Source organism: Ammospiza caudacuta, chromosome 11 (assembly GCF_027887145.1).
Source record: "Ammospiza caudacuta isolate bAmmCau1 chromosome 11, bAmmCau1.pri, whole genome shotgun sequence".
NCBI classification, from domain to species: Eukaryota; Metazoa; Chordata; class Aves; order Passeriformes; family Passerellidae; genus Ammospiza; species Ammospiza caudacuta.
Genome location: NC_080603.1, coordinates 17,180,482 through 17,205,953, shown reverse-complemented (window position 1 = coordinate 17,205,953; position 25,472 = coordinate 17,180,482). Strand labels below are relative to the sequence as shown.

Below are 25,472 nucleotides of genomic sequence, written 5' to 3'. Positions count from 1 at the left end.
CATCATAACCCATTAGCTCTTGGCTGTTTGCTTGGTGTGAATTTGGGGTGTATGTCCAATGCCTTCCTTGCTGGTTGTAGCCAAAGGGTCCAACAGTTGGGGTGCCAAAGGGTGGATGAAGAGCAGATCCCTTTCTCGGCTCACAGAGGGGCTGTGCTGTTTGATCACAAGCCTCAGTATTTGTGCTGGTTTTGGGTACATCTCAGTCCTTCTGAAAGCAGTGATTTTTGGTTTTCCCCTTTCTTGTAACCCCAGCTTTCTGTCTTTGAAGATACTATATGTAAAATTACAGTCAGCACCAGGAGTCCTGATCAGTGACTGAGGGTATCTCTTTCCATTTGTTTGATTCTCTGGATGCCTGCAGACACTGGACACGTTGCCTCCTGGCATATGCCATGCCCTCTGTACACCCCTGCTCTTCAATATTTGTCCTTGCATTTCAGCCTATCACCTTTGGGTGCCCAATTCTTTATGCTTCAGTGATGTTAAGGCATCCAAGTGATTAGCTGGCTTTTTGAGATTTTTGAGGCTTTCTGTCCTTGCAACCTTCACAGTGCTATGAGCAAACTGATGTGTTGAAGGAAACAGTGCTTTACAGGTTTTCTTCCTGTTTAAATATAAGTGATTCTTTTCCTACCTCTTCAGATGGAAGGACAACATGGTGAGCTCACTCTTACCTTCAGTAAGGAATTGCTTTTTAATTAAAAAACAATAAGGAATTTCAGGTTTAAAAGATGTATGATACAAATCACCATCTAGATGTGTTTCGCAACTTTTTTTTTTGTAATTGTTTGGCATGTTCCCCGTTTCCGCAGGCTGGGTAAATCCTTTGTGGGCTTAATCTCTAGCCTGCAGGCACATAAAATACATTGCACAATTTGGCCTTTGCATTTTAAAGAAATCTTTTTTTGTATCTTCAATACCTGTAGCATCTTTTCTGCCACATGGCAGGATGGTGTTGAGTGAGGAGGGAAGGGACTGGCTTGGCTTATGTTTAATCCCTCTCTCCTACCCTGTGTCTCTTGCAAGTTTGGTTTTTCCTATGTTAGCAGTGTGTACACTCTGAAATGCAAATAATCCCTGACTATCACTAGCTAATCCTTTTCCTGCTGCATCATCTGCCACCCACCCTTGCACGTGCTGGCTCTCCCTGTCCTGGTGGGGTCCATGGCCACAGGGTGCTCCTGACCAGTGTGAACCTGTCACTGCTGTGTTTGAACAGCTGGGAACGGGGCTCTATTGGCCCAGGGCTCCTAGAGACCTTTTCCTGTGAGGAAACAACCACCTTGGGGCTTTCACTTTTCTTTGTCTGCAAGAACTGAGGACATGGAGATGGGGAAATGCCAGCAATTCCTGTGGGTTAGGTTGTTACAGGGAGAGCTCTGCACTCAAAAATGTCTAAATACCAGGAGAAAACTGAATGCCTCTGGAGCATGGTTCTGAAAAACCTGCTGTGTTTTGGAACAGCCTTACACAGGAGGGGAGACTGGACAGTCTCCTTCATGGGAGATATCCAGGAAAATGGGTTTAGGTTGTACAATACTGAACCACTTGGGACTTTCCTTGCCACCCTCCCTGCTAAGCAGATGCTTTTACTTTGGGTGAGGGGTTTTGAAAAGAAACCACCAACTTCACCCTTGCTGTTTTGCTGAGCTAAGGTTTCCAGATGTGAACACACTCCATGAAAATGCTGCATTAGTTTACTGTTGTAGTGAAGAACATCTTAAGAGAAATCTAGTATGCTTCAAATTAGCACAGTGAATAAGAGCATCTTGTTCTGTTCCAAGTGCTCATTGCATGGTCACAGCCTCCCTTTTGGAGCCAGCTGCTGGGTTATACTCTAGGTTTTGGTCACTGTGGGCTAGTCTTTGGGCTGTTCAACTCTTGTGGCCTTTGAAAAACAAAATACTGGATTTTATTTACCTCACTTTTAGGTGTAATGATTTCAGTTCAGAAGTGAAGGGACTACTACAGAGATGTAGGAGATGATTTTAAAAGATGGCTGAAGTGTCAGATTTGGTATAACTCTTAAATTGATCAGGGTGTTGTTTTAAAATACTGTTCAGTTCCAAGGTTGATGTTTTTGTTTAATCCCTCTGCAAGAGTAGGAGGGCTTCTTAGAAAACAGGATGAAACACTTTTATGTCTGTGGTTTTGAGTGCTTCCAGGATTACAGGATGCTGTGAAAAGAATAGCATCTGTTTTGTTAGTGGGTGTTGGGTGTCCTCTGCAAGACGGAGTGTGTGCCCAAGAGAAATAAAGGCTTTATTTGTTTGAGTAAATGAAGTGCTCTTTATCTGAAGATTTCTGCCTTTGGGGAAGTTAGGATGTAGATTTATGCTCTGCTATTTTACAGCAGGTAAAGGTCTAGGGGTTTTGTCACTTCTCTGGAAGCATGGTTGTTGTACAAACAAATGCAGTGCCTGTGCACTAGTGGCTGGTGCTTTCGGTTACAGGTACAAAGCCAGCTCCATGTTCCTGGTGTGCCTTCATCCCCAGCTGAACTTCTCTCTCTCTTGCTCTGTTCCCCATTCAGTATTCCACCGAACTGAAAAAGCTGTACTGCCAGATCGCCAAGACGTGTCCCATCCAGATCAAAGTGATGACCCCACCGCCTCAGGGAGCTGTCATCAGGGCTATGCCAGTCTACAAGAAAGCTGAGCACGTCACTGAAGTGGTCAAACGCTGCCCAAACCACGAGCTGAGCCGGGAGTTCAACGAGGGTAAGGAGGGCAGTGATGTGCTGGCAGTCCCTCTGCAGAGCTGCTTGGCTGATGAGCAGCCACCAAGGGATGTGACAGCAGCTTCAGAGCAAACCTTATGGAAACAGACCTCTCTGTGACACCTTGTGCAGCTTTTTATTTCCTGTGCTTGGCAGGAAGGATCATGCAATCAGTGCTTTAGCTGTCCCTGTGCACACTCGTCCTTGGGAGGAAAGCACTAAATAAACCTCATGCCTGCCCAGGTCGGATGGATGTCTGTCCCCATGGCAGGCACTGCCCCTCTGGCAGCACTTCTCTGCTCTGCTTTTGCTCCTGCAATGAGAAGCAGCTGTTCTTGTGCTCAGGAATGAGCTTCCATGTGGCTGGGACAGGGATCTAGTAACAGGATGCAATATCATCTCCGTCCTTAATCCACGCCTCAGAGATGGAGGGGCTGTTTATCTCTGGCAGGGAAATGCTAAGTGCCAGCATCAACTGTAGGCAACGTTCTTCTACATGTAACACTCCCAGTTCAGTATAAATGTTTTAATCTTTTACTTGCTTCTCCTCACGTTGCTGAAGGAGCAGCTGTTTTTAAAATGTCCTTTGGTTTTCTGCAAGCTCATGGGCTGGGTTCCATTTTGCCTTGGTCATTTAAGTTCACGTATGTTCAGATGAGCATCTGTTTTATTCTACATACATTATTTATCTCCTACTGTAAAAAAACCCAGTTGGTGTCAGTTAGCAGCATGTCTTAGGAGTCTGGATCCCATTGCTGGTTACAGTGCAGCCAGCTAGACAAGCCCCAGAAATAAGCAAGGACTTGGGAGTGTAAAATCAGAGTGGAGTGAAACAGTTCTTCAAAATAGTTTTTTATATAAAAAAGTGCTTTTCTGACAGGACTGGATTTATTGAGGTTTGACACCATTCAATAATGAAGCTTTAAGAAAGGAGAAAAAACCCTATAAATTCTTATTCTGAAATAATTATTTCTGTAGAAATAGGCTGTATTTTGAGTAGGAAATGAACAGTTAATACCCAAAACAAATTCTTGAGATGAACCAATAGCAGGCTTCTCTCCTCAGAATGTAGTTGTGTGTTGTAGAAACAATAAAGATAATCTGTAGGAAGGAAGCTTTTAATTATTGGATAGCGGCCTAGGCACGAAGAAGATCATGTTCCCTTCTGCTGCTGCTGTAAGCAAGCATGATTTTTCAAGCTGGCCATTAATTAAATGCATATTTCTTTTGCTTCTTGGTTGTTTTTTTTTTTTAAGGATCAAGACTGATGGAAGGGAGCAGAAGAGGACTAGCAATTGATAGGAAAAAGAGTAGGAATTGAGACTTGAAGTAATTTACTTTGTATATGCATTAGAGGGAGGAAAATAAAGGCTTTCAGCTGGTGTGAAAATCCAGCAGGAGTTACCTGCTGGAAGAACTGCTGTGAGCTGCCATTCAGTTCACATTTTGGCTCACTTCTTCTGGGATCTTGGGAAGCCCTTGTTCAAGTTTAGCCACAGGTGTCCAGAGTGAGCTTGGGGAAGCCTGTGTTACCTTTGGTCTGGCAGTAGGGATGTTGTGAAGGGGTGCTTCAAGGGCTGAGAGGCACCTGTGTGTGCTCTGATGGGCCTCTGGTGGGGACATGTGCATCTCCCATAATGGCAGATCTTGCCACCCTGTGCATGACCTTACTGAACAGTCTCTTGTTTTTTTTCCTCTTTGCCTTTGCAGGGCAGATTGCACCTCCCAGCCACCTGATCAGAGTGGAAGGGAACAGCCATGCCCAGTATGTAGAAGACCCCATCACTGGGAGGCAGAGTGTGCTGGTCCCCTACGAGCCACCCCAGGTATGTTGTGAGCTCAAGCTGCTGGCATCCTGGCATGCAAAGGGTTGAGGGTTGTAACTCTGGTCAGAGGAGTTGTGATCTTGGGCTTTTCCTGTCCTCATCACAATGAATCTTCCTTTCTGTCAGAAATAAGCTGTGAAACACCCTCCTTATCCCTTTAAAGGAAACTTTGTGTTGGGAGCCTATTTCATGCTGGTCCACTTGCAGCCCAGCTTGGGAAATGCAAGAGGAGGACTTGGAAAAAGCAGAGCTTTCCATCCACCACCTCTTCCTCTCCACCTTTGTCTCACCCAGGTCGGTACTGAGTTCACCACAGTCTTGTACAACTTCATGTGCAACAGCAGCTGCGTTGGAGGGATGAACCGCCGCCCAATCCTTATCATTGTGACCCTGGAAACCAGAGAGTGAGTTGTGCATCATGAGTGTAACCCTTCTGGCTCCTCTTCCAGTTAGGACAGCATTCCATATCCTTAGAACAGTTTAATTCAAGGGGCTATAGGATATTTTTTAGATCTTTGCAGCTGGGAGTTGCCCAGCACCTTGGTAGATGGCAGGTGCAGAGTGTGGTGTGAAGCTGAGGAAGGCTGCTGGCCCATGTCTGATATGCCAGCTGATGTTTGTCCTCACCTCTGTTCGCAGTGGGCAGGTCTTGGGGCGCCGCTGTTTCGAAGCCCGTATCTGTGCCTGCCCGGGCAGAGACCGCAAGGCAGACGAGGACAGCATCCGCAAGCAGCAAGTGTCCGACAGCACAAAGAATGGTGATGGTACGAAGCGCCGTAAGTAGCTGCACAGCTGGGCAGATGGCAGAGGGGGCTGTCTCGGGGTGCTTATGCCACGGGGACAGAGTGGTGCTGTGCATGGGCTTGCAGGCAGGAGGGCATCTGTTCTCCCAGGGTGAATCAGCCTAGAGACTGAGCTGGTGTTCACAAAGCAGTGTTTGACAGTCTGGGTATGTGGGCTCCCTTGCAGTGTTGCCAGTGTTTGATTAGCCCTGCCATGGTGAGTGGAGGGGGTGTTTATTTGCCATCTTCCAGTTGTATGTCTGGAACTCTAACCTTTTGAACCTTTACTGCTTGTTTGGGGTCATGCTGTTATTCTTTGCTTCATCTAGCCAGTGTTCTGTGCTGTGGCAGGTGTCTCCCAGCCACAGGGATCTAGACTGAGACTGCACACAAACCCTTCTGTGCATTGCAGACCCCCTGGCAAGCAGCCTCTCTGTGCTCTGAAGGGAGCCAGGTCCTCACTGGACATGCAGGGTGTGGAAATCCACCTTTGGTTTCCCCTGTACTCAGTGGAGGCAGCAGGCTGAACAGCAGGCACAGGTTGTGACTGGAGGCAGACTAGAGAGGAGCTTTATTTTCTCAGTGAGTTCTGCTCCCTGCCAATGGTCTCACCTTCATGGATCACTGGTTCACCAACAGCTTGTGAGCCTTGTAATACCAAAACTTTCTGTAATTTTCCTGTAAAGAGCCAGTACTTGTTCAAAGTGTGGCTTGCCAGGGTTTTGTCATATATCCAGCACTCCTTGGCTGATGTGTTTCTCCAGGTGACATGGCCAGCCAGTATCTGCAATCATGTCTGCCTTAAGGAGCCAGGAGCTGCAAGGACAGTTCTGGAGTGGCTCAGGCAGAGATCTCTTCAGAGCACTGCAGATCTGAGCTGGTCACGCACTTCATATCTCTTTTGTATCTCTCTTTTTGCCTTTTGCTTCTTTGTATGCTACTCTCCTCCCTCTCCCCCCCTTTCTTTTTTGTTAATGGGGTGCCTTTGGGGTTTTTCTTCCAGCTTTTCGACAAGGAACTCATGGCATACAGATGACATCTATCAAAAAAAGACGTTCCCCAGATGATGAGCTCTTGTACTTGCCAGTGAGTTCTCTCTCTTTTTATTTACCCTATGTTTAGTATCTTTAATGGTGATTTGAGGTTCACCTAGACTTCAGAAAGAACTGAGGATGGGGTTGGGGTGTGAAAGAATAATTTTTATTTTCTTTAATTCCATGACTACTAATTTTAAATACATATTCCAAATAAAAAATATTAAAAATCCCACTAGGTGCTAAGAATGGCTTATGCAAGGCATATGAGAATATTGCAGGGGATCTCTCTGTCCTGGTGGAAACATTGTCTTTGAGATCTAACTAGGTTTCCTCCTCTGTCATTTCTGGGTCTGTGGCACATGACCTTTCTCTAGAAAACTGATAGGTGGCTGCTTCTGTGGCTCTTATGTGCAATTGTAATGCAGTGATAGAAGTGAAATATGCTGCATTAAGTGCAGACTCTGAAAGGGCAAGAAATGTCTCTAACTGGCTAATTAGCTCCTTCCCATGTGCCATGTTTAGTTGCTTAAATCACAAGTCATGATGTGCTTGGAGAAGAAGGGAGAACCAAACCCAGCTCCCAAATTTATGTGATGTCTTTTCTGAGGGCATGTAAGATTCAGCACTAGATCTGCTTACATCTGAGGCAAGTAAAGACATTTTCTGTCTAAATAGGTTGGATCAGAATGTTGCTTTTGGCTGGCATAGATTCACACTGAGCCATATGACAGCCCCAAGATGTTCATCAGCCTGCAGTGTGAGATTATCACTCTTCAGCATTATTTGCTGCGCCTCTAGAACAAAGCTAGCATTTTTATTGTGTGAGCATACAGTATAAACAGATTATTTGCATCCTGCTCTGGTTGTTTACTTGACATTTTGAAGACTTTAAGGTGACTATCAATAAGGTCTATAAATGCAGTCCTTTAAAGCTTTTCTTTCCCCCCAATCTCTGTCCTTTTCCTGTGACCCAGGTGAGGGGACGGGAGACCTACGAAATGTTGCTGAAGATCAAAGAGTCTCTGGAGCTGATGCAGTTCCTTCCCCAGCACACGATTGAGACCTACAGGCAGCAGCAGCAACAACAGCACCAGCACTTGCTCCAGAAGCAGTGAGTACCAGTGTGCTTGCAGTGTCAGTGCAGGGGGGAGAGAGGAGAGAGACACAGAAGGTTTCTGCACAGATGTGCACCGGGACGCGATGCTCAGCTGAGGGCTGAGCAGTGGGACAAAGCAGTCCTGCTTCCCCCAGTGCATGTCCTGACTGCTGGCAAGGTCCCTCTCTAGTCTTTCATCTCACATATTTCAACTTCTGGCCCTAGAGGGTGAATGAGGAGGGGCTCAGTGCCTCGTTTGACTTCCAGCCAGAGCCCAAGGCAGAGCCATTGACAGGCTGTGGTCAGAACCCTGCTGTGTGTGCCCATCCCGGCACACATTGCTCATGGGAATGGCAGCAAACATGAAGCATCTCCAGTGCCTTCTCCAGGGTATCCATCTGACCACCTTGCTAAGAGTGTCTAGAGCTGGGACTGTGAGCATGAGCTCAGCTGAACTGTGCATTGGAGGGCTGGTGTTTCAGTGGTACAGCAATACTTCAAGTTGTTCAGTTCAACTATTAAACTGCCTAAAACAGGCAGCTGAAAGTTGAGAGCAAAGCTGAAACACAAAAAATTTGCTTTGCAGCTAGTGGACACTTCAAAAAAAAGATTCTATACACACTTTTGAAGTATTGTCACAAACTCACTTTGCCAGATGACTCTTCACATTGCTCATGAGAAATTTTCCATCCTTTCCGAGGTCAGCTGGCAGGGATTGCTCTGGGTGCTCTAAGTGTGAGGAGGATGGGGAAAAGAAAGGCCAGATAGGTGTCTGGGTTCCCAAAGCTTTGCAGTCAGAGGCTTGGGCAGAGAATGACTTCCCAGGCTGCAGTGAGCAGTGTCATCCATGGGCATTGCTTCACCTGCTGTCTCGGGTGACAGCAAATGGCCCTGGGCTGTAGGTGGCTGCCAGCGGCAGTGCTGGGATCTCATGTCAGGAGGTTGTGGGTATAACTCATTCCTCTGCAGAGGTTAGCGTGGGGCCAAGGCACCACATAAGTCCCACTTGAGCCTGTAGGGATTTATTTCACTGCCTTGGCCTTGTCTCAGGACTTCTGCAATACCACAGCTTTCTGCCAGATCTCTGCATGTGTTCACATTTCGGCCTGTATGTTTTTAGTGTCAGCTGGAGTCTTGTGGAGGTGTGAGAAAAGCCTTCTGCCAAAATGTCTGGAGCATCCAGGGGCTCTGGACTCTTTTTTTTGGGGTACTTAAAAATCTCATGATTGTTATTTACTTTTATCAGTCATCTGAACTGTTTGTGTATACTATAGCTTGTGTTTACTAGCTCCTAGGCATTGTGGCATTTGTGTGCTCTACTGCTTGTCTTCAAAGCTTCACCTGAACCACAACCATTTCAGCTGAGAAATGGTTTTGTAAGCAGAAATGGACAGCAGCAGATGACAGCTTTCCCTTGGTGCTGACAGTTGGCTTTGCCATGATTACTTTTTTCATTCTTTCTATATCAGTAGAATAGGTTCCTGGCAAATGAGGTTGGTGTTTGTGTTACCTTTAAGAGTAGCATGTAGAACTTCAGCCATTTAATTTAATGAAACTTCTTTTGGCATGTCTCCTGGCACTTGTCCAGTTATATACTCGTTTTTCTCAGTTGCTGAGTGTGCTCATGCAGGGGAGAAAGATTAAGAGCCTTAAAGGGTGCCAGGAGCATGGAGAAAAATAACTTCTAGTATTTGTCCAGAGCTGCTGCAATTGTCTCTGTCCACAGCCTGCCATCAAGCAGTGTTCTCTGTGCTGAAATGCATATTCAGGCAGTTTCTTAGGTGCACTTTAGGTTTTGGTGCTTTTTCTTTAGTAATCCATGGTATGGCTTAATATCTGAAGGAATGTGTTCAGGGCAAAGGGATGTTTAGGCTGAAAAGACTCTAAGATGCAATTGCACCTCAAAAAAGGAGCCTCAGGTGTCAATGTGAGGGTGGGGAGAGCAGCTGCTTTGTAGGGAATGGTTGGGATAAGAGCAGCCTTGGATACGAGGAGGTTGCTGGGAGATGTCTTGCCACTGCTTCCTTGTCAGAGTGGCCAAACTCAGGAGCACAGGGGCTCCTTTTTGAGTCTGTTCTGGCCTTTCACTTTGTATGCAGGGATGTACTTTGAAATTTTGGTCCCGGTTCATGTTTGGTCAGTTTCCCATGTGAAAAGTGGGAGCTGGGAAAGTGTGTATGCTGTGACCAAGGTGGAATGTGCTGGAAGCTGTGGGTCCTAGCAGGGATCTGTGGGAATGGAATGTTTTTAAGTCGCCTTTGGTTCTTCCTTCTCAAAATGAAGCAGCACCCACATGTGTTCCAGAGTAACACCTTGATGGAGGAACTACTGGATTTTTCAGTTTACTTTTTGGGGCAGTCTTTAACATAGAGAAGCTGTCTAGGTGTGTGGAAAGAGCTTTCCCTGTCACTCCTATAACATGAAAAGCTTCATCTTTTTTGAAGAGTAGGAACAGTAAGGCTGAGATGATCATGGTGAAAGATTGTTCTCCAAAATGACAGATTAAAAACTACTGTATAATGGTTCTTGTGTACATACAGACCAGCATTGCATTTGACAGACCAGCAGACGCAGCTGTCTGACTGTTTTGGAATAGGAAGGACAAATCTGGTGACAATCAGAATTCTTGTGTCCCAATAGATGACCAAAATACTGCAAAGCTCCACATTGTGCCAGACCACAGTATTTCTCTGTCTCGTCTCCTCTCTCTGCTTGCTCCTTTGTGCATGGTTTTCTCCTATTTACTGTTATGCCAAATACCTTCATGATCATAGATGGGAAGTTGTTGGGTTTTTTTCTTTCAATTTCTATTCTTCCTTTTTCACTGTCAAATCCTTGGATCCCTACTTGAACTGCAGCACACACATTTATTTAGAGGAGTTCATAGTCTGCTACCATTTGTGTAAAACACAGATTTGCCAGATGATTATTCCTGCCAGAGAGATCAGAGGTGGCTCATGCTTTGGGGAGGGAATGTTTCCTCATTACCCTGAAATATGTTTGCCATCAATATTCCCACACAGCTACCTGCACAGTCTTTGAGGGTTTCATTAGGAAACACTTTTTCATGTAGTGGGTTTCACTCTGCTGAGCACTGTTTTCAAAACTATGTGTATTTCAGTTTCCTACAGCAGAGAATCACAAAATATTTCAAATTGGAAGAGACCCATAAAGTTCATAAGGAACACCCAGCCCCATTCCTGTGATTGAAGGGTTTTCACAGTGTCTTCCAATGGCTACCAAGAAGGGGGCTCTTACATCCAAGTGGGATCTTGTACCCAGCAAAGATTTCTTTCCTATCAGCAGGGCTGCAGCTAGGAGCCCGCTGGCTGCCTTTCAGACTAGTGAGCAGCACAACTCACTATCCAAATGAGAAGGAATTAACCTCATTAGTGAGCTGTGACTGAAGTATCCAGTGCCTGGAGTGCTCCAGCTGAGCTGCAAGGATGCCAGTGCTTGCTGTTGTGGGAAGGGGGCTGGTGGGGAAGGCATTCTTTGTACCTTCACCTCATTATTCTCACTTTTGGTGTGAAAGCTAACAGTGGATTTTGCATGATTTGGTTTGGTTTTGTAGTGCTGTGCTTGCATGTGAACTCCAGGCACCTGGATAGTGTTCTCCCTACAGAATGGCCAAGATGAAAGGAACCAGGTAGAAAGAGGTGGTTAATGGGCTCTGAGGATGTAGTGCCCTCTGCATCAGCTGGTGGCCCCAGGGACCCCTCAGCTTCTCAAAGAAGAAGAGTTGAGCTGTAATCAGTATGGCCCATAGGCACTGTTCTCCCTCTCTAGCACCAGCTTGTGAGTTTGAAGTGATTGTACTTAGAAATGGACTCAATGGAAGCTGCTACTCCTTTTCCTCTTTGAGTGCTTTTATTCCTCCTACATTTGTCACTGGAAACATTATCAGGGCCTTATTTGTACCCATGAGACTAGGACAGCATCAGGTTTCTCTATCAGCTGGTTGTTTTCCCTTCCTTGCCAAGCACTCGCTTGTGCCTGGGGCTTTCCAGCTTTCTGAATCTCTGTTACATACCCTCACTGTAGGTGCTAAGACATCTGCATTTTCCCTCTTTGAAAGCCCATGCTGTGATCATGAAGGTGGAAAGTAACTGTTTCTCTCTTGGTGGCTGGCAAAGGGTCCTGTACATTCATCTTTTTCTTTTCTCTGGTTCCTTCTTTACAGTCTCCTTTCGGCCTGCTTCAGGAGTGAACTCATGGACTCAAGGAGAGACCCTCCCAAACAGACCGATGCCATCCTAAAACATTCCAGCCCCCCAAACCCATCAGTATATCCCTAAACTGAGCTGGCAGGGTCACTCTGCCCAGCTGGCAGGACTAGGAGCAGTGGGGCAAATACACAGCCTGATAGCAGCAGAGTGAATAGAGAGAGCAAACTTCTGAAGGGACTCAAACTTTGCAAAAACAACAGACACTTGTACAGACCTCTTAGCTGTGACCTATAGCTTTGTGAGGTCGGGAACCACAATTTCGTCTGTCTTGGTGTAACTTTTCTCCCCTTGGTGTAACATTTTTGTAACGTGTTAATACTCTTTCTTCTTACTTCTGTATTTGTGAAACTCAGTGGGGTTTCTCTGAGCAGGTCTCAATTTTAAAATGCCTTTTATCTTGTTTAAGTTAAAAAATGTGTCCATGGACTGGGGTGATGGAAGCAGAGGATATGTGTTTAAATGGTCTGTGGTAGTCAATTTGGCCTGTTTCAGTGCTGGTCATGCACTAGTATAAGTAGCTGATGTATTTTGTACTGCTGGACAGGGAGAGGTAATAATTATATGGACTGGCGCTGGTAAGGTAACTTTTTTTTTTCCTGCAGAAAAAGCCCTTGACTTTGGCATCATGAGTTGTTTCCACTTATTTCCACTCTAAAGGGTCTGATGTAAAGTACATCAGAATTGTAAGGATGGCCATGTAACCTTGACTTTGCACCAGCTCTGCTGACTTTGATCCAGCTTTATTGAACTTGGGAGTTCCTCCGAACTCTGTGGGCTTGACCCAAGTGGTGGGCTGAGCTGCACAAGTTGAATGTGTGGTAGAGTTGTAATGATATCCATCTGTGCCCAGTGTCCCTGTCCTTTTGCAGCCCAGGGTGTCCAAAACTCCCTAGTGCCCTAGCTGTGGAAAGGGGTTGGAGCTAGCCCCTCTCCTTACAGATGTTCAGAAGTTTAGATGTTGCCTTAACATTTTCATCAACCCTCCTATCTTTTGCCCGATCTCTGCAAGCCTCATAGTTCAAAGGAAAGCAGTGTCATCACATCTTGCAGTTGACTCAGCCAAGTGGCTTCAGGCCATGTCCACCTTGCACATTAATCCTGCAACCAGAGGGTGTTTGAAGTGCTTCTGGGTTTAGCAGTTCCTGCACAGAAGACTGTTTCTCAGCAAGGACTTGTAAATTCTCACACTGCTTTTATCAAACTCTGTCTCTGGAAAAAAAGCCTGATGCAGTTGGAGAAGACTCTTCTCTCTGACCATCACAACATCTGCTTCCAGGCAGCAAAGCAGGGATCTGAGCAGGTGATGAGTTGTACTGACATCCCCTTTGGGAGCCATATCCCATCTCTGGCTATCTCCAATGCCGTAGCAAGACTTGCTCTACCATAGCAGTGTGGAGGAGGGCTGATGGAAAAGAGCCCCCAAAACTGGGGTTAAGTCTATAAATAACAAGTAATTAAGCACCAGCAGTGCCTGTTTCATACAGTTGCAGCTCTATGGTCGTTCCTTGTGAAAGCTAATTAAAATCAAGTGCCTTGTTACCTTGCCTGGAAATTCCAGGAAGTTCTTTGAGATCACAAAGCAGATCACTATTATTCTGTGCCTTTTTATTTGGGAAAAGAAAGGCAATGTGATTCCTTTCCCTGTGAGAGGTGGGAACCTGAACTGTAAATGCAGCCCAGACATAGGATTATATTTGGCACTATTTTCTGTTCTTCCAGTGAAGGTTTATTCTTGGATTTTTGCTTTTTCTGCTTCTGGATGGCAATATGGAAGTACTGTGACAGGGATATACTGATCTGTATTTAGAGCACTGCTTCTGGACCTGTTCACCAGCGAGTTTGAGGAGGCATGCACAGCCTGCACTGGAAGATTCTGGTTCATCATTTGGTATGGCCTCTGGGAAATGCTTTGTACTGTAATGGGCAATACAACATCCCAGACTTCCACTGAACAAGAATGTAAATTATTTGGATCCTATTGTTTTCTGGAAAGCCTTTCTGATTTGTCCCACTTGGCTGTAAGAGGATGATGATTGTGATGCTGATCTTAGTGGTGACTTGATTTGCTTTCCAACTACCAGGTGGTTATATTAGAAGGTGCTATTCTTTTTTTCTTTTATCAAATACCTGGAGCTGTAAGCAATTTGAGTTGCTTTGTAGTCTGTCCTCTGCAGATAAAATGAAAACTTTATCCCAGCTATCTTTTCATTGTTTCTTTGCCATCTCTGTGTCTTCAGGAAAATAAGCCTTTTCCTTTCAAGGAATAACCAAGTGGACTAATTGGGCCTTATCAGGTATACTCAGGTCATATCAGTCTGTGTCAACTACTTGATATATATCCACTCCCTGTACTACAGCTCCGTTCCCTAGAGAGCAGATTGCATCCATGGCCTGCCTTGGGAAATTCCCATACCTGAAATCTAAGGGGAGTCATTATTGCCACCTCTGGCCCTGTGCTGTAGTTCCTGTCTGCCCAGCAACTGCTGGAGCTCCTCCTTTCCCTGCTCCCAGCGAGGTACCAAGCCTTTAAACCACTGGAGTGGTTGAAAAGATGCACTGTTGTTTGCTTTAGAATAAGAAGCAGTTTGGGATGGGGGCAATAAGGGCATCTCTCTGTTTTTCAGTGCCCTGATGCTTCATGGGCCTTCAAAGCAGAGGAATGGAACTGAGCAGCATCTGTGTCACTTGTATGCCCTTATTAAACTACACCAGTGGCACCCCAGTGTTACACAGCCCTGTGGGAAGCCTTGCTTTAAAAACCACTGTCCATGAGCACTTTGGGCTTGTGTGAACCTGGGATGTCATCCTTGGTGTGGCTGCTGAAAAAGAGGGCAGACACAGAACTGGGCAGCTCTGATTCTACTTGTGTGTCTGCACTGACTGGCTGTGGGTCTGCAGGGGCAGCAAACTGCAGGCACAGGGGCTTGGGTGAAATCTTAAACTCTGAGCCTGATCTGCCCAATTGCATTTAATGAACCTTTGATGTAATTTAAGGCTGCTGACATGGCTGTATGCTCCTCTAGCCAACAAGGACTCTGGTCTGCTCAGTCAGGTAGTGTGTTTGTCCCAGCAGTTTGCTGCCTCTGGTGAAGGGCTGGTATCCAGTGAGCTGGGAAAATGTAGAGTTATACGAGGCTGTGAACTGAACTTTGTTCATATATGGGACAAGAAAGTTCCTTCCTGACCTCTTGAGATGATCAGTATATGCCTTGAAGCATGAGAGACTGATTGCCCTCATATGAGCTTGCATAACTACAGATGTTATTTGCTAAATAATTACATAGCCTCTTGAAGAGAGAAAACTCAGTTGCAGAATGTGACTCAGTGCCTTTTGTATCAGACTGTTCCAAGAAGTATAATACTCTTAATTGAAGCCCTTATACCTTGATATTAAAATGCATTTCATTGGCATTGATATCAAAGAAATGTTAATGCTCTGACTTCTAATCTTTCTTGAGACCTAGTAAGTAAAATTTTAATGAAAATCACTGTGCATGACATTCTTGTATCTGTTTTTAAAAATCGAGGAAAAAAAGCAATATATTTTAAATGGGTCCTCAAACACCATGTAGTCCTTGTGCTTAATACCAAAAACATTTTCTTGTGTTTCTAAGGCTCTTGCTATATTGATGTGTGACATTAATTTTCAATAAAATTTTGCATCTTGGTTTATCTTGAGACTTCTCTTTGGCTAGATGTCCTTTTAAACATCTGCTCATGGGATGGAATAGCTTAGTTGAAACTAGTGTGGGTACAAAGAAAAATGCTTTTGTTTTCTGTTTTACTCCCTTGAACTTGATGATGGTAATCTTGACTCTTATGAGTATGAATGAGATAAGCATGGAGTCCCTAAGCTATATGTTAAAGTATGCCTTTGTTTTCTAAAGTTTTGGTTGGCTTGTGTTTGATTGCTTTTTGTTTTTCTTTTACCCCCAAGTATTTTGTAGTCTCCTAATTAGCTTTGCTGAGATCACTACTGGTGGTGGAGAGGGCAAAGGTAGGCCCACTGCTGCCCTCAAACAATGCAACTCAGTGTCCTTTGGGAAGCCTTTGTTGATTTGATTTGGAATTTTGCTGTGTTCATTGACCTCCTCACTTGCAGATCATGCAGATTTTGCCTTAATAGACTCTTCAGGTGTGTGTTAATTTCAGCTGGAGCTTAAGATAAGTGCATGAACCCATGAAGTAAAATACTCATTGGTCCTAAATCCAGAAGCCTTTTGGGCTAAGGGCGGTGTCAGCTTGACTTGAATTTCATGGCTGGCCTCAACTTTCATAATTGGGGAATTGAAATGTCAGATCTGAATCTTTCCCTTCACTCTGAAAAGTCGGGTCTGAACTTCATGGCTCAGTTTCACTTCCCCTTGGGAGCTGCTGCCATTGTTAATATTAATTTGTGAAGCTTCTTATCCTTTCCACTTCCTTGAGTCTGTGAAGTTTGCTGGATCTTGTCCTGCATCTTCACTGCCAAAGGACAGTTCACACCCATCTGCACCTCCTGTAATTGTGTAATTAGGTAACATTTCTTCAGGGCCTTAGATACTCTAGCCTGTTAGCATAGATGTTTTCTCCACCCAACACTGCAAGTCTTGAAAGTGCAGGAAGCTGGAGACAATGTAATTGTGTGGAACTTGACCTTGAATGCTGAAGGTTTTAATAAATTGTCTAGGAATAAGCCTTTTCTTTCCTTTTACACTTTGCTTATTTGGAGTAATAATTATTTTATTTGCATAGAAGAAAAGCCAGTTCCCAGCAATTGGTGTAACCAGTTATACCCAGATGGGAACAAGTTTCCCAGTGGGAACTAAGATGGGAATGTGCCCTTGGACACTCACTGTGGGGTCAGTGTGAGAGGAGTGCTGGGCTCTGTGACCTCTGCTCTGCTGGGTGACCACAGCTTGAGGGTACTTGTGCCTGGGGAGCAGGCACATTCCCAAACCTTTGCCCAGTCCTACAAATGCCCCTGGTGTCAGAGAGAGAAATACCTGCTCCCTTGTGGCATGGTAGTGCTATGCCAATTGTGCTGTTGGGCCAGCTTTAATGCTAATTTTCTGCATGTCCCACATAGGACCACACTGCAGATGGGATGCCACAGCTGTAACTCGATCTGGGAGCTGGGCTGCCCTTCAGAAGCAGCCCAGTCTTGGCAGTCTGGATCACTGACATGGCAGGATTGCAGCTGGGACCCTTGGGGCTGGGCAGCAGGGATTCTGGCAAGCCTCTCTGGCCCACTCCATGAGTGTGCTGGCTAGAGTTTGGGGCTGGATGGACTTGAGGGAGTCTAGTGCTGTTGTCAGGTGGTAGCAGGAACCTGATCCTCTTTGCAAGCAGCCTGCGGGGCTTGGATACCAGGTTTGCATTAACACCAGCAAAAGCTCCCTGTTGGCATCCCAGGCAGCTCTGACCATCTCAGTAGTGGTCCTTGAAGTGCATGGAATCTGTCTTGAGCAAGGAGTCTCTGGCTGTTATAACTAGGAATTTTGGAAAAGACAAGGTGATAAGCAGACCCAAACTGAAAACTGTTTCTTCAGTCAGGTTTCAGAGGTGTTTAGGATGGTTTGAGATGGTTTCTTCAGTTCTTGTTCCTATGAAAAAGTTTTTGACTACAAGGAGAGTTTAAAATACTCTTCAAATCTTGGCACATGTTTGCTGGCATTCTGTTGAAGTGAAGGGAGTCGATACTGATCAACAAAGATGGGTCGTCTCCCTTCACTTCAACAGCATTCCATATATTCTTTTCAACTGAAAAACTTGCATACACACTTCTCCTTAAATAAAAAGTTTCAGCTAAAAATTAAGCTTTCCTTTTTTTGGTATTTCACTTTTTTAAAGTGCTGAGAATATCTGGGAAACCTCTTATTTCCTCTTGACTCATTTTCCAAGGATCTTTCTCTGTGATGATCCTGTGGTATCAGTGATTTCCCTGGCCATGTAGCCCTTTGGGTGCATACTCTCAACAACCAGCTGCTGTGTGTGATCCCTGTCCTAACATCTCCTTGGTTTGCAGGACCTCCATGCAGTCGCAGTCCTCGTATGGCTCCAACTCTCCACCTCTCAGCAAGATGAACAGCATGAACAAGCTGCCCTCGGTCAGCCAGCTCATCAACCCCCAGCAGCGCAACGCCCTGACCCCAACCACCATCCCCGACAGCATGGGAACCAACAGTAAGAAACTCTTATTCCTCCTTCTCCTCCCTGCTAGTCTGAACAAGGAGACTTGGCATCTCCACATGGCTAGTGTGAAGCTGGAGAGCCTGGAGTCATTCGCTGTAAACCTGCAGAACCAAATAAATATTGCTCACTGGTGTGCCATAGGGCAAGGCTTCAGCATCCTGCTCAGAGCCGCACAGGGTGATCAGAGCTGCTTCTTGCTGCAGATCTAGCTGGCTGCACTGTCCTCTGGCTTTTGAGACTTGTTTCTTCTTCCTTTCCCTGCAGAGGAGATGCAAACATTGGCAGCATTTTTTCCCCTCAGTTAAATTAAACCGTTCTTAATTTTAAAGGAAACATCTCACAGTTCTGTTCCTCCTGGCTGCTGCTGTGTGCTCAGCAGCCCTGTAAATTCAGGATGACAGACATGGTTCTGGGGCTGAGTTTTATTTGGGCTTTTTTTGGTTGGTGTTTTGTTTTTTAATTTATTTCAAAACAGCTGGACTCTTGCCCACACCTGTTGCTGAGCCCCTTCTGGTGCTCTCGCTGTCTCTGAAAACAAAGCTGTTTGGCTGCTGTATTGGGTTACTCTGCTGGCTCTGTCCTGCTCCTCTTCTGTGGCAGGGCAAGCCAGGGTTTCTATCCAGCCTGTCTTGGAGGGAAGGTGACGTGACAGTGGCACTTTCTCCTGTGAGGAGAGAGCTCCAGAAGGACTGTCTGTCATCTGGTCCTTGGCTCTGCCTGAAACTTCTCATGAGCTTGTCATGTGCAGAGTTTTACAGGGGATTTCAGGCTGCTTCAGCTGTGGGTGCTGTCCTTGGGTGCTGTGCTGTGCTGTGGGTGAAGCCAGGATCTGGGCATGCCTGGGTAACAATGTGCTCCTCCTTCTTCTCTCCTCCAGTTCCCATGATGGGCACCCACATGGCCATGACCGGTGACATGAATGGCCTCAGCCCCACGCAGGCGCTGCCTCCTCCCCTCTCCATGCCTTCAACGTCCCACTGCACCCCCCCTCCTCCATACCCCTCAGACTGCAGCATCGTCAGGTGAGCGGGAGCAGGCTGCCCGGCACGCTGCCCATGCCAGGGGAGAGAGCCCTGAATGGGTCTGCAGCCTGAATGATCCTGGAGCACCGGATCCCACTGGGCTCTTGGCAGTCCTGAGGCTGGTACCCTCTGGGCACCAAGCCTCAAATCCCCACCTCTGAGGAGCTGAGAGAAACAGGGATGTTAGGACTGTGAGAAAGCTGAGGGATTGCAGCATCTGTTGGACTGGTGGAGTTTGAGGGTGCCAGGCTGTCTTGCAAACATTTCTTTTCTTTTTTCCCCTCTGGCCCCTTGACAAGCTGTGGCTGGGGTCAGAAGCCCCTCTGCCCTTTGTGAGGTCAAACCAGTTGAAAGATGCTGCCCATAAACGAGGAATCCTTTACACTTAGAGAAGAATGTGCTGATTGGCAGTGCATAATGTGTCTGAGCCCTAGACCCCATGCCTTGCTGAAGCCCTCTGTGCATGCACCAGGCTGCCATGGGCTCAGCCACCTTCTGGGTGACATGACCTGGCAGGAGCCCTCCTGCCTCAAGACCCAGGCTGTGCAGCACTGGCTCTTGACTTAGGCAAGATGCTGCCATGAGGGCTGTCTGCTGGGTGCTGAGCTGAAGGACTCCCTCGTTTGTTTGATGTGGCAGCGATGTGGCTTGCTGGCCTGGGATATCTTGGAGGAGGTCAAGCCAAGGGTGAAAGCTTTGTTTCCTGTTGCTGCAGATTGGCTGAGTGTTTGGTTTTTCTGTGGTTTGGGCTGTTGCAGCCAGGGTGATCCTATTTTCTCTCTCCTTCCTTCCTTCCTCCTCTGCAGCTTCTTAGCGAGGTTGGGCTGCTCATCCTGTGTGGATTATTTCACGACCCAGGGGCTGACCACCATCTATCAGATTGAGCATTACTCCATGGATGTAAGTAACTCCTCACCATTTCCTTTGTTTGTGCTCTTGGCCCTGCTTTAGGAACAGGTCAGAAATCCAGACTCAGTACACTTTTATTTATTAGTTTAATTTAAGGCTGTTGCACATAGAGAAGAGATGTTGTGAGGTGAAGAGAGGCTGGACTTGGGGCCAGCACTGTAACTGCCTTGCCTGGCACAGAGAAAGTGTCTCCCCTTCCCCAGCTCTGTCTGTCTGAGCCCCTGAAGTGGCCCCAGCCCATGCGCCTGTTAATTCTGCAAGGCTTGGTTTCAGTTTACACCTCACTTGCCTGCAGACAAGTAGGCTCTCCAGAAGTGGTCTGCAATTTTCCCTCCCTGCTTCTGTTTTCTTGCCTTACCTTAATCATCTTCCCTTGCCACTGGCATCTCATCCCTGTTTGTTGTTTTCACTTTTTTACTCTTGCATGGCTTTTGCTGCAGGGTTGCTGCTTCCTCTCCGGGGCCATTGCTCTCTTCTGAGCTGGCTGTCCCATTATTTTTCCCCAAGACTTTGGGAGACTGTGGTGCTGTTGCTCCCTAGCATGGGCTGCCTTCCTTTTGTTGCTGCTCTAATTAGAAAAGCTGACCCAAATTAACTGAAGTTGGTGGCTAATTTTTTCAGAAGCTAATACTGTGTATCCCAGAGTTTAGATAATGCAACTCTCATGTTTTGCACCAGAAATGATGGGGCCTCAAAGTACAGGTTTTCTAAGGCTATGTGTCTGTTACTAAATTTGGTTATGTTAAAGTAATTAAGACAGTTCCTATAGAGTCACACCCAGAGCTCTGGATACTGGAGCTCAGCCTTGGGTTCTAAAATCCTTTTACAGGCTTTGTAATTAACATGGAAATTTTCAAGGCCATTGGCCTTCAGCAGCCCAGCATCCCCCACCACTGACAGCCAGCAGATCTACCTGAGGTTGTCTTGGAGGCCTTGCAGTCCAGTTAAGCTTCTAGCTGTAGGTCACCACGTCTTATGCATGAACAAGTGTCTTGTGGTACTTAAAAATAGACTTTTGTGCCTTCAAAACAGGCTGTTGCTGCCTTGTGGCCACAAATGCCTACTTCCAGGAGTAGTGGTTTGTCTTCTGCTGCACATCGTGCCCACCTGGGTTTTAGCAGCTGTGGTGGCTCTTGGTGGCACAGAGGCTGTGTTCGCTCCTGGAGCCCAGCTTGCCCTGGGACCCCTCTGCTAAGCCCTGCTCTTTGCCTTGCAGGATCTGGTGAGCCTCAAGATCCCGGAGCAGTTCCGCCATGCCATCTGGAAGGGCATCCTGGACCACCGGCAGCTCCATGACTTCTCCTCCCCTCCCCACCTGCTGCGCACCCCCAGCGGCGCCTCCACGGTGAGCGTGGGCTCGAGTGAGACGCGTGGGGAGCGCGTCATCGACGCCGTGCGCTTCACGCTGCGCCAGACCATCTCCTTCCCACCCCGCGACGAGTGGAATGACTTCAACTTCGACATGGATGCCCGGCGCAACAAACAGCAACGCATCAAAGAGGAGGGGGAGTGAGAGCCTCGGGCCCCCCTCCACCCCGCCCACAAACTGCTCAGCCCTTCATTTGTCTTCCTTCTGCTTGGTACCGCACCCCTGGATGGAGGGCAGAGGAACCTTCTTGCTCACTCCTGCCAAGTCATGCCCTGGGTGCTGTCTAGGTCATGCTCCTGGACTGCAACCTCCACTCCAGCTCTTGCAAGGGGAAGAGCTGAGCAAAGGGGGAAGGTGGGTGGTATTTCCTTGACTGCCATTGACCTTCTTGAGAAGGCCAACTTGTTTTGTGTTTTCCTTTGGGGAGAGGGCTTCTTTTCTTGACTTTTGGATCCTCACACACCTTGTGGGTGCCCTGACCTGAAATATGCTTCTCTCACCCAGCTATCCCACTTTGTAAAGCAGGAAGGTTGAAATAAAATTCTAAAAAGCCTAAAAAAAAAACCCAAAAACCCTGGGAAAAAAAACCACCAAGCACCCAAATGCACTGCAGCAATGAAACCAAATGCAAAAAACCCAAAGCAACCCAACCCTGAACTGACAGTCAATCTGAAAAATAAATGGGAATCAGTCTGCTGAACGCTGCACTTAAACAGCCTTTTCTCAAGAGCTGAGTGCTCTGTTCATGTGTAATATTCTCCAGCGGAGACGGCACATGCACTTTGCTGGGCAGGCCAGCGCTGACAGCACCTCCATCTGACTTTTGCCTTGTCCTTCACTTTCTCTGGAAAAACCAATCCAGCTGTGTTCCCCTCGTTTTGGGTATACATTCATACATATGTCCTCGTTTGCCTCTTTCAGGCTTGAAAGTGTAAATAAAACTACTGGTCACGCCAATTGTCCCCACTGGATCTTGAACCGTATACTGTAATCCTGTACATACAACCATATGCCACGATACTACTGACATTTAAGCTATAAAATTAGGCTTTGCCACACATGCAGCCTGCCTAGTTTAGCATAAGGATTTTTTGCCCACCTAGCCTCCAGTTAAATGGAGGAGTGAGAGCTGCACGTCAGTTTGTAGGACTTTAGCTGCCCTAAACTCAGGCTACCTTTTGTTTGGACCGTGCTAGATTACTTGGGAGGAAGCCAGACTTGTCTATAGATGTATCTGTAAAAGGGATGGAACGGGTTGTGGTTGTTGCTATAGGTTAAGTGACAAACAACTACAAAAATAACCATAAGATGCCTTAAAACACGGATAATTTCTGGGAATTATGAGTGTTGTGTTTCTATGAGTTGAGTGTTGTGATAGCAATAAGCCATGTTTACATGAGAAATTGATTTTTCTCTGTTTTTTTCCTTACTGGTTCTACCACAGTTGTGCTCTGAGGCATTTCTTCTGACTGCCAGTGGTCCTGTGGATGAATAACTGAACAACGTGTGTTTTCACATTTTTATTAGCCAAAGTACTGATACTTAAAGGTATATAACCTAAGCTGAGGAGCAAGGCTCTGCACAGCTGCTTTCAAGTTGGCTTGTTCTTTTTAACATAAGCCTGCCTTTTTTTTTAATTTGGCTGGGGAAAGATGTAAAAAGCAGCTTAAATGACTTGTTATCCTATCTTACTACAGCTAAATATTCCTGACTCAATGCAGTGGCTGTTTGTGGGCCCTGCTTTGTTGCGAATTTCATGAGTACAATGTGGTTAGGGTGCCCTGTCTGTTGTGCCAGAAGTGTGTTGCATTCAAAGACTGCCTTTTGGTGGCTCTGCAAGCCTCTTGGTTAGCTATAAATGATAATGCCACATGGTTTATTGTCAAGTTTGTATATAAATATTTTTTGTATGTGTATTTTTTTTGTTTTCCTACAGTGCGTCATGATCAGTTTTATTTCTTTTTGGGCGACTGGGTCTGACAGAACCACAATTAAATGTTGTTGTTTGTTTTTCTGTTTTTTTAATTATTATTTTTATGCAGAAGGGGTTACAAATAATGTAACAAACAGCCAGTCACTGGATGAATAATTTGTATTTTTCATACTGAGATTACTGTGTTACTTTGCAGTTGAGGGGGGAGTGAGCACCTACTGAAAGCCTGTGGTATCATTTTATTTTGTAACACTTCAAAGAGCAGTGTCCTAGATTTCAAAGTATTTAACATGCTCAGTGTGAGAACTTACTATAGCTCTTTATTGTTTTTTATATGGTACAAAGCACGAGAGTCGTTCTGCTCAAACTTGATGCAATGATTAATTCAGCAGGGCAGTGTTAGTGTGAGGAAAGAGAGCAGATACTTTACAAATCCCTGGAGGTGAATTAGGCTGTGCTCTTCTCACCTCCAAGATTTTGCATCTCCATTGTGTAGTCCTTCTGAGCTGCTTCAGTATTGTACATACATTGATGCAAAAGACACTGTCATTTTAGGATCTAGGGAGCTTCTGACTATAAAGGTTAATGCAGTTAATGATGTGCCCAGAATCGGTACAAGATTTCAGTATCTGCTTTTCAACTCAGCCAGCGAGATGGAGCTTTTCTGCTGCATCACTAATGATTCAAATATATGCTGTGAAAACCTTTCTACTGTATGCCACTATGGATGCCACTTCTGTATAACTGGAATCTTTAAGTGAGTTTGAACTGCTGTAGCTTTTGCCCTCCCCTGTAGAGCTGTGATTTTGTTTTGTTTTGATGCATCAAAGTGTTATGGCTTAATGGAGCTGAGAATCTGCCAATGCTTGTAGCAATGACCATGTTACCTGCACCAAGGCCCTCTGTGTTTTTGAACACCTTGTTGTTGAAGTGAATGACAATAAAAGCCAGAACTGAAAATGATGCTGAATTCCCAAGCACCTTCTTTTCCTTCCTGTGCGTCTTCTTGGAAATATCCTCCTCTGAGCAGCTGGGACTTAGTGCCACCCTTGCCCATGGGTGCAGTTTTCTGTCCCCACAGACTCTATGTCCTGAGGGTGTGGTCCAAAGTGCCATCACACATTCATCTGCTGCCTTTCTGACAGATGCAGCAGGTCAGCCCCTAAGCCTCTTGCTGAACTGTGAGGTCTTCAGCCTTTGGCATGGCTCTTTTTTGACCTTTCATCAGATTTATGTGTTTTTTTTCTGAGCAGGGCACCAGTTAGTGCCCCACATTCCATGTCCTGCTGGAGGGAAGGTGTGCTTGGAACAGACAGGGTCAGTGCTGTCCTCTGATGTCCACACTTGGGAAATAGCCTTACACGAAAGGCTTTGTGCATCACCCTATGCATCCTAGCAAAGCCATTTCCTTCTCCTTTGCATCTCAATTTTTCTTTCAAGGATTTGAAGAAACAGGTCAGAGCTGATGGGATGGTTGTCCTGAAAGGGATGGGAGTGGAGTCCCCTCCATCTGCTGGGAGCTTCATTCTGTCCATGGACCACCACATTAACATCCCAGCTTCATTAGTGGTTTCTGACACGGGCCCCATGGCTGTCTTACAGTTTTTATGGGTTATGGTTGGGGGATGATGCTTAGGAATGGGGAGAGTCAAAAGAAAACCTGTCAAAGGTCCTAAAAGAAGAGGCTGCCCCAACCTCCCTTGGGAGCAGGTTTAATTGGGGTAGGGAATGCCTGCCTGAGTTCTTTGGTTCTGATTGCTGTTGCTTTTCCCTTTTTCCAAGTTACTAGAGAAGTAGTTGACTCCAGAGATCAATATCCAGTGGTAACAGAACCCATGTTGTACTCTGGCAGAATGAATGAATGTGATATTAAAAATTAGTATGTTGGTCTCAAAAAAGAGAAGTGCTACTAGAACAGCTGTGAGAATTTGCTATTTCAGCTGATGGATGCTGCCTCTAGATGAGTGAATTGGATCACGTAAAACAAGATTTCAGTTTCCATTGAACAAGTAGGTTTCAAATATGGTTGTCATTTCTGACTGCTGTGGTCCACTGCTGAAGTAGGGAACCTCTACATTGCTTAGGTTACAGCAAGGCTTTCAGTGCTGAGGAATCCCAAGCTGCTTCTCTCCCTTTTGCCCTCCACCCATACCCATTGGAATTTTGGATATTGGGATGCTTTGTAGGCAAGCACAAAGTTTTCAGGGCAGGGATTCATGATGAGCTTCCAGCTGTGTTTTGCAAGCCTGGGTGGACCTCTGAAGACGTGCATGCCCTTCTCTGCTGTTAGTCCTAAGTGTGCTGAAGCTGGCAGTCCCCTGGAATGAAGCTTACCCAGACACAACAGAACTTGGCAAGTACCTGAGTGGAGCC

At 46.0% G+C, this 25,472-nt stretch overlaps 1 protein-coding gene across 3 annotated transcripts in view; it reads left to right on the top strand.

Annotated features, from left to right (window-relative positions):
- Window positions 1-21,756, top strand: part of TP63 (tumor protein p63) — an 83,293-nt gene extending 61,537 nt beyond the window's left edge. For 2 of the 3 annotated variants that reach the window (XM_058812604.1, XM_058812606.1), the window contains 10 exons: window positions 2,537-2,723; window positions 4,433-4,548; window positions 4,843-4,952; window positions 5,188-5,324; window positions 6,334-6,416; window positions 7,342-7,478; window positions 17,700-17,857; window positions 18,744-18,888; window positions 19,695-19,788; window positions 21,014-21,756. In XM_058812604.1, the coding sequence (XP_058668587.1) occupies window positions 2,537-2,723; window positions 4,433-4,548; window positions 4,843-4,952; window positions 5,188-5,324; window positions 6,334-6,416; window positions 7,342-7,478; window positions 17,700-17,857; window positions 18,744-18,888; window positions 19,695-19,788; window positions 21,014-21,310 (1,464 nt within the window). In that variant the 3' untranslated portion in view covers window positions 21,311-21,756. The remainder of the gene's footprint in view (window positions 1-2,536; window positions 2,724-4,432; window positions 4,549-4,842; window positions 4,953-5,187; window positions 5,325-6,333; window positions 6,417-7,341; window positions 7,479-17,699; window positions 17,858-18,743; window positions 18,889-19,694; window positions 19,789-21,013) is intronic. The other variant, XM_058812605.1, reaches the window with a different exon arrangement.
- The last annotated feature ends 3,716 nt before the right edge of the window (window positions 21,757-25,472 follow it).